The 14,161-nt window shown below is 42.1% G+C and overlaps 1 protein-coding gene across 1 annotated transcript in view; it reads right to left on the bottom strand.

Annotated features, from left to right (window-relative positions):
• Positions 1-14,161, bottom strand: part of ZNF341 (zinc finger protein 341) — a 35,783-nt gene that overhangs the window by 7,823 nt on the left and 13,799 nt on the right. The window contains exons 3-10 of the mRNA XM_073555399.1: positions 13,914-14,098; positions 10,400-10,549; positions 8,109-8,351; positions 7,704-7,893; positions 7,349-7,433; positions 4,953-5,149; positions 4,685-4,875; positions 1,254-1,462 (exon numbers count right to left, since the gene is read on the bottom strand). Coding sequence (XP_073411500.1) covers positions 1,254-1,462; positions 4,685-4,875; positions 4,953-5,149; positions 7,349-7,433; positions 7,704-7,893; positions 8,109-8,351; positions 10,400-10,549; positions 13,914-14,098 — 1,450 coding nt within the window. The remainder of the gene's footprint in view (positions 1-1,253; positions 1,463-4,684; positions 4,876-4,952; positions 5,150-7,348; positions 7,434-7,703; positions 7,894-8,108; positions 8,352-10,399; positions 10,550-13,913; positions 14,099-14,161) is intronic.

Genomic DNA, 14,161 nt, shown 5'->3' with positions numbered 1-14,161 from the left:
TTTGCAGAGAAACAGCCCCAAAGCATGATGTTTCCACCACCATGCTTTACAATAGGTATGGTGTTTGATGGATGCAACTCAGTATTCTTTTTCCTCCAAACACGACAAGTTGTGTTTCTACCAAACAGTTCCAGTTTGGTTTCATCAGACCATAGGACATTCTCCCAAAACTCCTCTGGATCATCCAAATGCTCTCTAGCAAACTTCAGACGGGCCCGGACATGTACAGGCTTAAGCAGTGGGACACGTCTGGCACTGCAGGATCTGAGTCCATGGTGGCGTAGTGTGTTACTTATGGTAGGCCTTGTTACATTGGTCCCAGCTCTCTGCAGTTCATTCACTAGGTCCCCCCGCGTGGTTCTGGGATTTTTGCTCACCGTTCTTGTGATCATTCTGACCCCACGGGGTGGGATTTTGCGTAGAGCACCAGATCAAGGAAGATTATCAGTGGTCTTGTATGTCTTCCATTTTCTAATTATTGCTCCCACAGTTGATTTCTTCACTCCAAGCTGGTTGGCTATTGCAGATTCAGTCTTCCCAGCCTGGTGCAGGGCTACAATTTTGTTTCTGGTGTCCTTTGACAGCTCTTTGGTCTTCACCATAGTGGAGTTTGGAGTCAGACTGTTTGAGGGTGTGCACAGGTGTCTTTTTATACTGATAACAAGTTTAAACAGGTGCCATTACTACAGGTAATGAGTGGAGGAAAGAGGAGGCTCTTAAAGAAGAAGTTACAGGTCTGTGAGAGCCAGAAATCTTGATTGCTTGTTTTTGACCAAATACTTATTTTCCACCATAATATGCAAATAAAATGAAAAAAAAACAGACAATGTGATTTTCTGGATTTTTTTTTCTCAGTTTGTCTCCCATAGTTGAGGTCTACCTATGATGTAAATTACAGACGCCTCTCATCTTTTTAAGTGGTGGAACTTGCACTATTGCTGACTGACTAAATACTTTTTTTCCCCACTATATATATATATATATACATATATATATATATATATATATATACATATATATATATATATATATATATATATATATATATATATATATATATATATAACTGGTTAATCTACCCTTAATCTCTGTAAAAAATTGTTTAGCAGATATTAAAATTGTTTGGTTTTTTCCATATGTACACCGAAAAGCGTTTCTCTACACTCTTCCCCAGTGCCCCTTGACAAGCGATGGTGTGAATCTCTACTCTGGGTAGTCTGTCACACATTATATTAGGTGGAATAATACTTCACTTGTACACAGCCATCTCCTTCTTGGGGGCAATGAGGGGCAGCAAGCTATGAGAATACTGGTGGACCCCCATCTCATACAGAGAAGAGAAGTCTTTGTTACATATGTGGCATCGATAAGTCATATCTTCTTGGTGAGTCTTGATGTGCTCCAAAAATTGTTCCAGTTTCTGAGAGGTGTGAACGCAGCCCTTTACCACACATTTGTACACCTGCAACAACACAACAGTGACTACAAGGTATGCCATCCAACAGCAAGAAGAATCCCAAATTCATATTTAAAAGCCAGGGAAATGACAAATAATAATGTCAACCCCCAAGCTACCTACACCAGCTCCAATATGCATGAAAGGGAAGGAGGTCAGGGAGCAAACAGATGTCATCTCATAAGGTAAAAAAAATCTATTTTATTAATCGGTATATCAAGGTAAAAGGATACATATAACAACACATCATGACAGTAAAGTCATCACGCTCCAGATGTGATAAGTTCTCAGCATATCTTCATATGCAGAGAGTCACAGGCTGCAGACCACCAATGTAGAGAACAAGGGTTTTGCTTGTACACCGGGTGATAAGCAGCCTGTTTACACGGCGAGATAATTGTGAAACAAGCCTTTTTAATAACGCTTGTTCACAATTAGCTTGCAGTGTAAATGCAACTTTACTGTGCCTCATATAAGATTTATTTTTTTACTCACTGGTATAGAGCCATCAATGCTGCAGCGGTTTTGACATCGTCATCACTGTCCCCATTGGGACTCACAATCTAAATTCCCTATCAGTATGTCTTTGGAGTGTGGGAGGAAATTGGAGACCCTGGAGGAAACCCTCGCAATCACGGGGAGAACATATAAACCCACTGCAGATACTGTCCTTGGAGTCCTTGACCTAGAACCCCGGACCCAGTGCTAACCACTGAGCCACCGTGCTGCCACTGGTGCCTATTACATGATGACAGATATGCACAAAATAACAACTATAGGGTATGTTCGCACTAGTTGTTTTTGAGAGTTCTTATTCTGCTCTCTTGGCAGGAAAGAAGCTGCAGAAAAAAAGCAGGTTTTACTTGTTTTTTTCCTACGCTTTAATGCTGCATTTTTGCCATGCTACATTTGTCTCTTGTGCATGCCGAAAAAGTTTAGTGCAAAAAAATCTCATTCTATTTAATCAGGTTTTGGCGCAAAAACCCCTGCAAGACCTGATACTTGCATTTTTGCAAATTTTCAGCATTTTTTCTAAAAATATTGTGTGAAACCCCCTCATGTCTCATACATGCTAATAATGTAAAAATGAGTTTTTGCAGCCAAAAAAGGGATCTCAAAGTAATCCAGAAAATCACATTGTATAATTTTAAAATAATTAATATTGCATGAAATACGTACTTCAGCACGTACCAACCAGCAAAAATTCCGGCTCTCACAGACCTATTAAAGAAAAACCACGAAGCCCTCCTACTCTGCACTCATTACCTGTATTAATTGTACCTGTATGAACTCCATCATGGCCAAGACCAAAGAGCTGTCCAAGTACAAAATTGTAGACCTGTACAATGATGGAATGGGTTACATGACAATAGGCAATCAGACTGGTGAGACGTTAACAAGTTCTGTTGGAACAATTATTAGAAAACACAAGATAACTGTCAATCTTCCTCGGTCTGGGGCAACATGTAAGGTCTCACGTCGTGGAGTAAGGATGATTCCGAGAAAGGTCAGGAATCAGCCCAGAACTAAACGGGAGGACCTGGTGAATGAACTGAAGAGAGCTGGAACCACAGTCCCAAACATTACCATTAGCAACACAACGCCATCATGGATTAAAATCCTGAAGGGCACGCAAGGTCCCCCTGCTCATGCCAGCACATGTCCAGGTCAAAGCTCATCAATGACCATCTGGAAGATCCAGAGAAGGTCATGTGGCCAGATGAGACCAAAATAGAACTTTTTAATATCATCTCAACTCGCCGTGTTTGGAGGAAAATGAAGGATGAGTACAATCCCAAGAACACTGTCCCTACCATGAAGCATGGCGGGGAAATATCATACTTTGGGGGAGCTTTCCTGCAAAGGGGACAGGACAACTGCAACGTATTGAAGGTAGGAAGCACGGGATCATATATCAGGAGATTTTTGCCAACAACCTCCTTCCCTCGCGTAAGAGCATTGAAGATGGGTTGTGGCTGGGTCTTCCAGCATAACAATGACCCGAAACACACAGCCAGAGGAACTAAGGAGTGGCTCCGTAAGAAGCATTTCAAGGTCCTGGAGTGGCCTAGCCAGTCTCCAGATCTGAGCACAATAGAAAATCTTTAGAGGGAGCTGAAACGAAATGTTGCCCAGCGACAGCCCCAAAACCTGAAAGATCTGGAGATCTTTATGTGGAGGAGTGGGACAAAATTCTTGTTGCAGTGTGTACTTCGTCAAGAACTACAAGAAAGATCGGACCTCTGTAACTGCAAACAAAAGGTTTTTGTACCAAATATTAAGTTCTGTTTTTTATTGTATCAAATACTTATTTAATGCAATTGACTGCAAATTAATTATGTAATACTCATACAATGTGATTTTCTGGATTTTTTTTTAAAGATTCTGTATTTAACGATACGATAAAAATTACAGACGTCTCCATTCTTTGTAGGTGGAAAAACTTGTAAAATTGTCAGTGTATCAAATACTTATTTTCCCGACTGTATGAATAAGGTTGGCATTGTTTTAGAAGTTGAGTAAAAAGATTTGAAAGACCCTGGTCCAGCATCCATGACGGTAGGCTGTGGCAGCCAGATCAGGGTCCTGCAAACTTCCTTGGCTGGAAATGGAATGCCAGCATTCCTGGCCTCTTGTGATTACTAGGCCCCTGTCACTTCAAGATGGAGCTAAGACATGGATGCCAGATCAGGATCCTGGAAATGTTTTGCTCAACTTTAGTCTCCAGCTTTTGAATCCCATACATCTCCTTGAGAAATATGTGAATGTAATGGATTTCTTCCTCTTTAAGAACATGATTAAATATATGCAGTGATGAGAGATATCAGTTCTGGTTTGAGCATAGTCGTTCCATGAACAAAAGAGAAGACTGAGAAGAGACTTAATAGCGGTCTACAAATATCTGAAGGGCTGTCACATTGTAGAAGGATCAACTTTATTCTCATTTGCACAAGGAAAGACTAGAAGCAATGGGATGAAACTGAATGGGAGGAGACACAGATTAGAGATTAGAAAAAACTTTTTGACAATGAGGGTGATCGAAGATTGGAACAGGCTGCCACGAAAGGTGGTGAGTTCTCCTTCAATAGAAGTCTTCAAACAGAGGCTGGACAGACATCTGTCTGAGATGATTTAGCGAATCCTGCTTTGAGCAGGGGGTTGGACCAGATGACCCAGGAGGTCCCTTCCAACTCTACCATTCTATGATTCTATGATCTAGATTCTTACCCGTTCCTGTTTGTGTTGAGTCATATGAGACTTGAGCTGGAAATAGCTACTGAACTTGCTGCTGCAGAACTGGCAGTGATAAGAGCTGTCAATTAGAACACCTTGTTTTCCATCTGATCCTTCACATGCCCCACTCTGAGAGGGGTCTATATCCTGAGAAGATGCCTCTTCAGGTGGCACCTGGCTGGAGACTGTAAAATACCAATAGAGCATGACAAAACCAGTCATGGACATTACATATTGGTATAACAGATGCACTCAGTTTTACCTCCATTTTCAACCCTTTCTTCTTCTGGCTGTGAAGGGTTAAGTGGCACCACCTGAACAGTCATGGGTCCTTGTGTGTTGGTGCCAGGTGGAGCTCTTGGCCACACTTTGTGAGTCTGCATATGCTTTTTGACATTGGACTTCTGTGCGAATGCTCGGCCACATACAATACACTGGAATGGCTTCTCCCCTGTATGACTGCAACAGAAACAAATCGTGAGAGAGCTTTGTACCAATCGTCATGTAACATATTCATGGTGTGATAGGAGGCCATCTGCCTCCTTGTCCAGCTAGAAATGGCGAGCTGGTGGTATGAGTCAAGAGTGGAGTCAGAGGGGAGGGGTCATCATTTTGGTAATTTCTGCTACACAGCCTACTAACGTGCATCAGCAGTTGTTATGGCCTGTGGTCAGAGGGACCGTTAATTTGTGGAGCATCTTAAACACTTACAATTGAAAGATCAGAGTAAAAGAATTTGTTTCCCTTTTGTGGAAAATGACACAAATTGGTCCATCATACTAATTATTCAAACTTGCACTTTAAAGAGCATCTCCAACATGTATATGCACCCTGATTTATTCATTGGTTAAGAGGTAATGACTCTAATCAGTGGTTGTAACTATCATTTCAACTCCCCCGTCCAATACAAACAGGGGGAACATTCACACCACCATTTGGGCAGTGCTCACACATCTCTGGAAATGTGATAGGGCTAAAAAAGTTAACGAGAGATTAGAAATCAATGATCCAAAGGGTTTTTTTTTCCTACGGAAATCTCCAGGAAGTCCTCTGAGATAGCTTTGAGGCATCTGAAAACATAACTTCTGTCTTCCACTGCAGCAGAGCTCCAACAGGCCTGGTCACCTCAAGTCCCTGTGTCAACTAGAACAGTTTGTAGGATTCTGTGTCGATATGGCCTCCATGGTCGAATCAGTGCCCAGAAGCCAGCACTAAACAAAAGGCAAATAAAAAAACCATGTGGCATTTGCAAAGTCCCACAGCCTGCTAAACAGATGGACGCTGGAAAAGTGGCAGAAGGTGGATTTCTCTGATGAATCTTCAGTAGAATTACACCACAGCAGCCGCAAATACTGCAGGAGACCTACTGGAGCCCGTATGGATCCAAAATACACCCAGAAAACAGTTAAATTTGGTGGTGGAAAGATCTTGGTCTGGGGGTTACATACAGTATGGGGGTGTGCGAAACATTTGCAAGGTGGAAGGCAATATCAATAGCCTAAAATATCAAGAAGTATTAGCTACCTCTTAAATTCCAAATCATAAAAGGAGTCAAATTCTGCAGCAGGATGGTGCTCCATCTCATACATCATCTCTACAACAAAGTTCCTCCAGGCAAAGAAGATCAAGGTGCTCAAGGACTGGCCAGCCCAGTCACCAGACATGAACATCATTGAGCATGTTTGGGGTAGGATGAAAGAGGAAAGCTTGGAAGACAAAACCAAAGAGTCTAGATGAACTCTGGGAGGCATGTAACTGCATACTTTGCTATTCCTGATGACTTCATTAATAAATTGTATGAATCATTGTTGAACCGCATGGATGCAGTCCTTCAAGCTCATGGAAGTCACACAAAATATTAAATATGACCCTAATAGCATGACAACTTCATTCACCAATGTTATGCAACATATATTTGTATTTTAAGTTAATTATTTGTTTGAATATCACATTACTTTCTGTGGCCAACAAAACTTTTATCTTGCCAAAATCTGACCATTCTGTGTTCATTAAATGATCAATATTTCTGCATTGATGGCAATTTATTTTCTTAACCTAAACCACATTTGGCTTTCAAAAGAACAATTTATACAACCAATGGATGAATTTAACGTCAGGTTATAAGCTTTTATTTACATAACATGGATAAGCGACGTAACTTCTGTCAGGGAGTGTAACTACATACAAAGTGCCTGTTCATCCTAGTATGTCAATTTAAAGAAGTTTTACCATCTTGAACATTTAAAGAGAATCATTCACCAGGTTTTTTCCTCCTAATCTGAGAGTAGCATGATACAGAGGCAGAGACCTGATTCTAGTGAGGTGTCAATTTCTGGGCTGTTTGCTGTAGTTTTGATAAAATCACTGATCAACAGAAGAGTATCACTAGAGGACTAGTAAACCTGCTGCCATGCCTGTGGTCATTCTACTACTGCGCATGCATGGGTTGAGCTCTACAAGGGTGGACGATCAGAGGATCATGAATAGAGGCAAACTGGCCACCAATAAAAGGATGAAAATAACTATTGTTAATACATGTAAATCGAAAAACTGCTTCAAATCCTGTGGTCTATAGAATATAAATGTTATTGGTGTCACAACCCCTTTAAGTACTGGCTGGTCAACTGAACTGTTAATGACCACAGAAAGAGGTCTTACCTTCTAATGTGCTGCTGAAGATCAAAGTTCTTTCCAAAGGCTTTATCGCAGAACGTACACTTCAACTTGGGAGATTTCAGCTTTCCTATGCATGGATGTAAATCAGAACAACTGAGACCATGATTGCATGAATGTATTGCAATAAAATATACTGTATGTTTATTGTGGATTAAAATTACAGTCCAGACCCTCTAATGGGGTAGAACATGTACCAATCAAACGTCTAAAAAAAATGCAGTTAGGCTGGTTCAAATCCAAGTCTCCAATACCGGTGGCAGTGCCAGCTACCTTTATATACTGCTGAGCCAAAGGCCACTGATAGCATCAGCAGCGGACTGGTAATGCCTACACTCACCATTCGGACCACTGCTGTCTGTCTTAGAGTGGCATCTCTTGTTGGGGATGGTGGGCTCCAGGCTTCCCATATTGTTCCCCTCAGCACAAGGTGAACAGCTATTTGTAGTTTTGGATTTCAGACCCTGTTTTCCGGGGCTGTATACTGGGGGAGTGTTATAAACTGTACTCTCCACGCACTGGCTAGGAACCTGTAGAAAGAATCATCCCAGGAGATCATCACCCAGTAATAATCCACTACCAGACTCTTTCCCCAAAGGGGCTCGCAACCATCAACAACTAGTGCTAGATGATAAAACTTACTGATGGCATCCCGTTGAAGGAAGGATGTAACTGTTCTGTTCAGACATATCTAAAGTTAAAATTGATTTAAAAAAAAACAAAACCATACCACAAGTGTAATTACCTCTATCTGAGTGTAAGGTGCCATGCCCAAACCGTGGATTTCCATGCCAGTGTTTCCTGGCATACTGATGGGAGAGCTGTAGACTTGCACGACAGTGCTGCAGCTGCCACTGTTTGCCTGGACAGGAACCCCCATAAGATTCTGCCCTGGTGCCACAGGGGCTGGTGGTGGTGGATGTGGAGGTCGGGGAGGGAGAGAGGGAGCATGGAGATAGGCGCCACCAGTGTGCATGCTGAGGTTACTCTGGAAAACACAAATATATTGAGTATGGGTGCCATCCAAGTGCTGTCTGTGTTTAACATTGCAAAGGATAGGGGAAGCTTTGTCATTTATTTATTCCTTCATCCATCCATAATAACAAATGATGCCACAAGGATGACACACAAATGCAAAACACTAATGACAACAGCACCATTTTTGTCATGTATGCATTTAAACACGGATGTGTGAATGACGTCTTAGCCAGAGGGAAAACCGCTGCAAACACTGTGCCTCTACTGCTCTGGAGGGCTGTTACCAAAGTTTCATGCTCCTCCACTGATGAGTGGTCATCCAACAATAGATCTTAGTGATCAGGGATCAGGCAGCTTCCTCAATGGGCGTTGTAAACAGCCTATGTCTATTACCAAAATCACTTTCTTTCATGGTTGATTAGCAGTGCCTGCATCTGCAGCACCACCGGGAGAGCTCAGCCTGCATATGTCTGTGTGTGTCCTGACAACAGATGCCTTTTCGGAATTATCTGCTGCTGTGTCACCCATCTAATGGATCACTAGTAGCAATGAAAGGGAACAATCACCAGCTCTATCCAATGACACCAACAATGACATTCAGGGAAACACCTAGGGGCTTACTTGCGGCTGGTTAGGATCTCTCAGTGGTGCTGGGTGATACAAAGCAGAACCACGGAAGAATCCAAATTCAGAGAATATAATCCAAGGCACTCAACAAATGTCCATTCAGATTCCTTTATATCCCTAAGAGGTCTTAAGAAAACATATTCACACGCAAAATGGCCATGTGGTGCATTGGGGTGGGATGCTAGACATCCATGTACCTGCTACCCATGAATAAAGGAAGCTGAATGGACATCTGGTAAGAAATTATATATATATACTAGCTGAAGAGCCCGGCATTGCCTGGACATAGTAACCAACTGTGGTTAGTTATAACAAATTATAATGATTATATTACACATAAAAACATTTCACATCATATATTCAACACTACAGATTTGCAACACAAATTATCTAAACGATTACCCATGTATTGATGGTATTTTATTTTCAACTCATTCAAGAGCCTTTTGATAAACAACGTGTATCTGTGTATCTAACCCTATCCTGTGTGATAATGTCTGCTGAGCTGTGTATCTAATCCTCTCCTGTGTGATACTGTCTGCTGAGCCATGTATCTAATACTATTCTGTGTGTTAATGTGTGCTGAGCTGTGTATCTAATCCTATCCTGTGTGATACTGACTGCTGAGCAGTGTATCTAATACTATTCTGTGTGTTAATGTGTGCTGAGCTGTGTATCTAATCCCCTATCCTGTGTGATACTGACTGCTGAGCCATGTGTCTAATCCCTCTCCTGTGTGATTCTGACTGCTGAGCTGTGTATCTAATCCTATCCTATGTGATACTGACTGCTGAGCCATGTATCTAATCCTATCCTGTGTGATACTGACTGCTGAGCTGTGTATCTAATCCTATCCTGTGTGATACTGACTGCTGAGCCGTGTATCTAACCCTATCCTGTGTGATACTGACTGCTGAGCCATGTACCTAATCCTATCCTGTGTGATACTGACTGCTGACCCGTGTATCTTATCCTATCCTGTGTGATACTGACTGCTGACCCGTGTATCTTATCCTCTCCTGTGTGATACTGACTGCTGAGCCGTGTATCTAATCCTATCCTGTGTGATACTGGGCTCCCCCTGCTGTCTGTGTCAGAGGGTGGTCTGTGTTGGCTCGGTAATAAATTGTGTTATTTTCAGCTTTACAGAAGGACGATAACACCATAAAAATAATAATAGGCCAAATTGTTTGGTGAATTGGAACACGGGGGGTTAAAATTTCACCTCACAACATAGCCTATGAAGCTCTCGGGGTCCAGACGTGTGACTGTGCCAAATTTTGTGGCTGTAGCTGTGACGGTGCGGATGCCAATACCGGACATACACATACATACATACACACACACACACATTCAGCTTTATATATTAGATAATGATCTGACTGTATATTTCTAAACATACATACATTACTTTGGTCTTCCTTCTGTTACCTGCACAGGCGCTGGGGTGGTTGGCATGGACTGATCCAGCGAGGTAAGTGCTGACATTGCAGAAAGCAGGACTTCATCATTCACCAACACATTTCCCTGCACTAAGGTCTGGATGAGAGGTGATGGGGGGACTGTGATATACGTAGATATCTGTTTGACAGAGAATTAAAAACAAATCTACTGTATACCAGGAATAAATGCAACAAGACCTGCAGGCTGAAGCCATAATGCACAGAGTCCAACCTTGTCTTTTAAACCTCCCTTTATATATAAAGTATCTTTCTTCTAAATTCTCACTATCACCACAGGTGAATATATGTTCCCATCTGAGATCCTATCCCAATATGTACTAGGTATAATAATAACATCAGCAAATATCTCCAGTTAGAAATGTAGTATAGTTTTTCTGATTTGCTATTCCTTTTCACATGTGCAGGCTTTGCAGGACCTTAGGTATCCAGGACCTTAGGTATCCATGGTGACAACCACTAGCAACTAGCTGTTACTAAGGTTGAAACCAGAAGTTTACATACACTATATAAAAAGACACATAGGCATGTTTTTCTCAATATCGGACATGAAATCAGAATAAACCTTTCCTGTTTTAGGTCAGTTAGGATTACCATAATTATTAATATTTGCCAAATGCCAGAATAATGAGAGAGAGAATGCTTTAAGGCATTTTTATTACTTACTACAAAGTCAAAAGTTTACATACACTAAGATTAGTATGCCTTTAAACAATTCCGGACTGCCGATATGATGATGTCATGTGTTTGGAAGCTTCTGTTTTTTGGTAACATCTGAGTTGAGACACACCTGTGGACATATTTTAATGCACACCTGAAACACACTGCTTCTCATCATGGGAAAGTGTAAAGAAATCAGCCAAGATATCACAAAGAGAATTGTGGACTTGCACAAGTCTGGCTCATCCTTGGGTACAATCTCAAGATACCTGAAGGTGCCTCGTTCATCTGTACAAACAATTATAAGCAAGTATAAACAAGATGGGAATGCCCAGCCATCACACCACGCAGGAAGGAGACGGGTTCTGTGTCCCAGAGATTAACATGCTTTGGTCCGACATGTGCATATCAACCCAAGGACAAAAGCAAAAGATCTTGTGAAGAAGATGGCAGAAGCTGGTAAGATTGTGTCAATATCCACAGCAAAACGAGTACTGTATCAGCATGTACTGAAAGGCCACTCTGCTAGGAAGAAGCAATTACTCCAAAAGAAACATAAAGCCAGATTAATGTCTGCAAATGCACACAGGAACAAAGACCTTCATTTTTAGACACATGTCCTGTGGTCTGATGAAACTAAAATTGAACTTTTTGGGCATAATGACAATCGTTACATTTGGAGGAAAAAGGGCGAAGCTTGGAAGCCTAAGAACACCATCCCAACTGTGAAACATGGTGGTGGCAGCATCATGTTGTGGGGTTGTATTGCTGCAGGAGGGACTGGTGCACTTCAAAAAATAGATGGCATCATGAGAAAAGAAGATTATGTTTCAATACTGAAGCAACATCTGAAGACATCAGCCAGGAAGGTAAAGCTTGGGCGGAAATGGGTCTTCCAAATGGACAATGACCCGAAGCATACTGCCATAATGGTAACAAAGTGGCTTAAGCATATCAAAGTCAATATTTTGGAGTGGCCATCACAAAGCCCTGATCTCAATCCTATTGAAAATGTATGGGCAAAGCTGAAAAGGCAGGTGCGAGCAAGGCGACCTACAAACCTGGATCAGTTACACCAGTTTTGTCAGGAGGAATAGGCCCAAATTCCAACCAACTTTTGTGACAAGCTTGTGGAAGGATATCCTAATCGTTTGACCCAAGTCATTCAGTTTATGGCAATGGTAGCAAATACTAATGAAATGTATGTAAACTTTTTGTTAGGAACAGTGGAACGCACTAAAATAAAAATAATAATAAAGTGCGTTCGCCGCTCAGGGTCCACCGTGCAGTAGGTGTTACAACCGCTGCTGAGTAATGGCAGACGAGCAATATGGCGATATAATGCGCACGGGTTCAACTTCACCCGAAGTGCGCAGAGCGGGCTCTGTTCACACACAGAGGCGCCGCAACAAAAACATACAAAAGGCTGAGCCTGTTAGAGTCACAGGCCTCAGGTAAATGCACACACGGTATAAGGTCACAGGAGCAGGACCTAAGACAGAGGGGCTGCGTCCGTCTAGACCTACCGTGTGTGCGGCGTCGCTACTGCGAACACCAAGAAGGGCTGCACTTGCAGAGCGGCGCAGGACACTGCCGCTGGATGACACAGCTATAAAGCAGGCGCAATGTCGGACGCTAGCTCAGAGGTGCGGTGTGCACTGTGGCCTAACGCTTGCCACAGATTGGCGCAGACTACCAAACTAATTCCATAACCAAATGCGTAATATCAGAGGGAAGGGGTTTCAAATGAGTCAGTCACCAGAATCATACATCCGTCACCATTCACACATAGCACAATAGTCTATACTAGCGCATGGCGGAACGGCCATGCACGCTTTTTATAGCAGCCGGGACCTTCCAGATCTCCGAGATGGACCAATGAGATCTGGAGCAGGACCTGGGCACATGACTCCCGATCTCCAATGGGAAACCATCTCATGAGCATGCTCAGTAGGAGGACAGAGGGACTTAGCCCCTGGAGAGATTAGCTGGAAGGCAATCTCTTCTGCGGTAGATAAAGAGCAAGAGACCGCAGAATATAAGGGTCTGGATTCCTGCGCAGAGCAGACGCAGGAACCTGACTCCTAACACTTTTGACTTTGCAGTAAGTAATAAAAATGCCTTAAACATTCTCTCTCTCTCATTATTCTGTCATTTGGCAAATAATAATAAATATGGTAATCCTAACTGACCTAAAACGGGAAAGGTATATTCTGATTTCATGTCAGATACTGAGAAAAACATGTATATGTGTCTTTATATAGTGTATGCAAACTTAACTGTATATTAGTGGTTGGAACCATGGATACCTAAGGTCCTGTAATGCCTGCACGTGAGGAAAGAGACAAAGCAAATCAGAAAAACTATACTACATTTCTAATTGGAGGCATTTGCTATTATTATTATTATTATTATTACACCTACTACATATTGGGATAGGATCTTGGAGATGGGAATACCCATTTAAGACCTCAATTACTTTAAACATTAAAAGATTATTCCCAAAATAGTAATTTAACCCTTACTTTTAGGATACAAGATCACTGGGGATTTGACAGTGCTCGGTTATTTCTGGTAGTCCTATAGACAATGAATGGAGCAGAGGTTGAGCATGGGATCCTCCGTTCCATTCAAGATGGCGCGCTGCAGATTGTGGTATCGCGGGGAGTTATAGTAGATGGACCCACATCAAATCGGTAAGATATAAGCTAGCCCATGGAAATGGGATAACTTACTTTCTTGAGGAATTAACAACAGTGTTTTTCTCGCAACTCCTGCCAGGCTGGATCCTGTATCTATTGCTCAATGTCTCCATTGGGACTCACCTGTCTGTTAACTGGGGGATGCTGCACTGAACTGACTGGCGGGGTATAGACACTGGGATTACCCAGAGACACCGACGCCAGGGAAGGGGTATTGCCATGACACTGCTCCCGCTTGTGGATCATGAAAGCGGGCAGAGAGTTAAACTGTTTTTTGCATTTGCCGCATAGAAAAACATCTTCATCATCTGTAAAGAGAATAACAAGAAGCAGTATTAGGACTTCAGGGATTCAGAACCATTTTGTGTGCT

The sequence above is a fragment of the Dendrobates tinctorius genome, unplaced genomic scaffold (genome assembly GCF_039654945.1).
Source record: "Dendrobates tinctorius isolate UK_male_01 unplaced genomic scaffold, ASM3965494v1 ptg000223l, whole genome shotgun sequence".
In the NCBI taxonomy this organism is placed as follows: domain Eukaryota; kingdom Metazoa; phylum Chordata; class Amphibia; order Anura; family Dendrobatidae; genus Dendrobates; species Dendrobates tinctorius.
The sequence above is the reverse complement of the archived record's forward strand: the minus strand, read 5'-3'. Positions and strand labels throughout refer to the sequence as shown.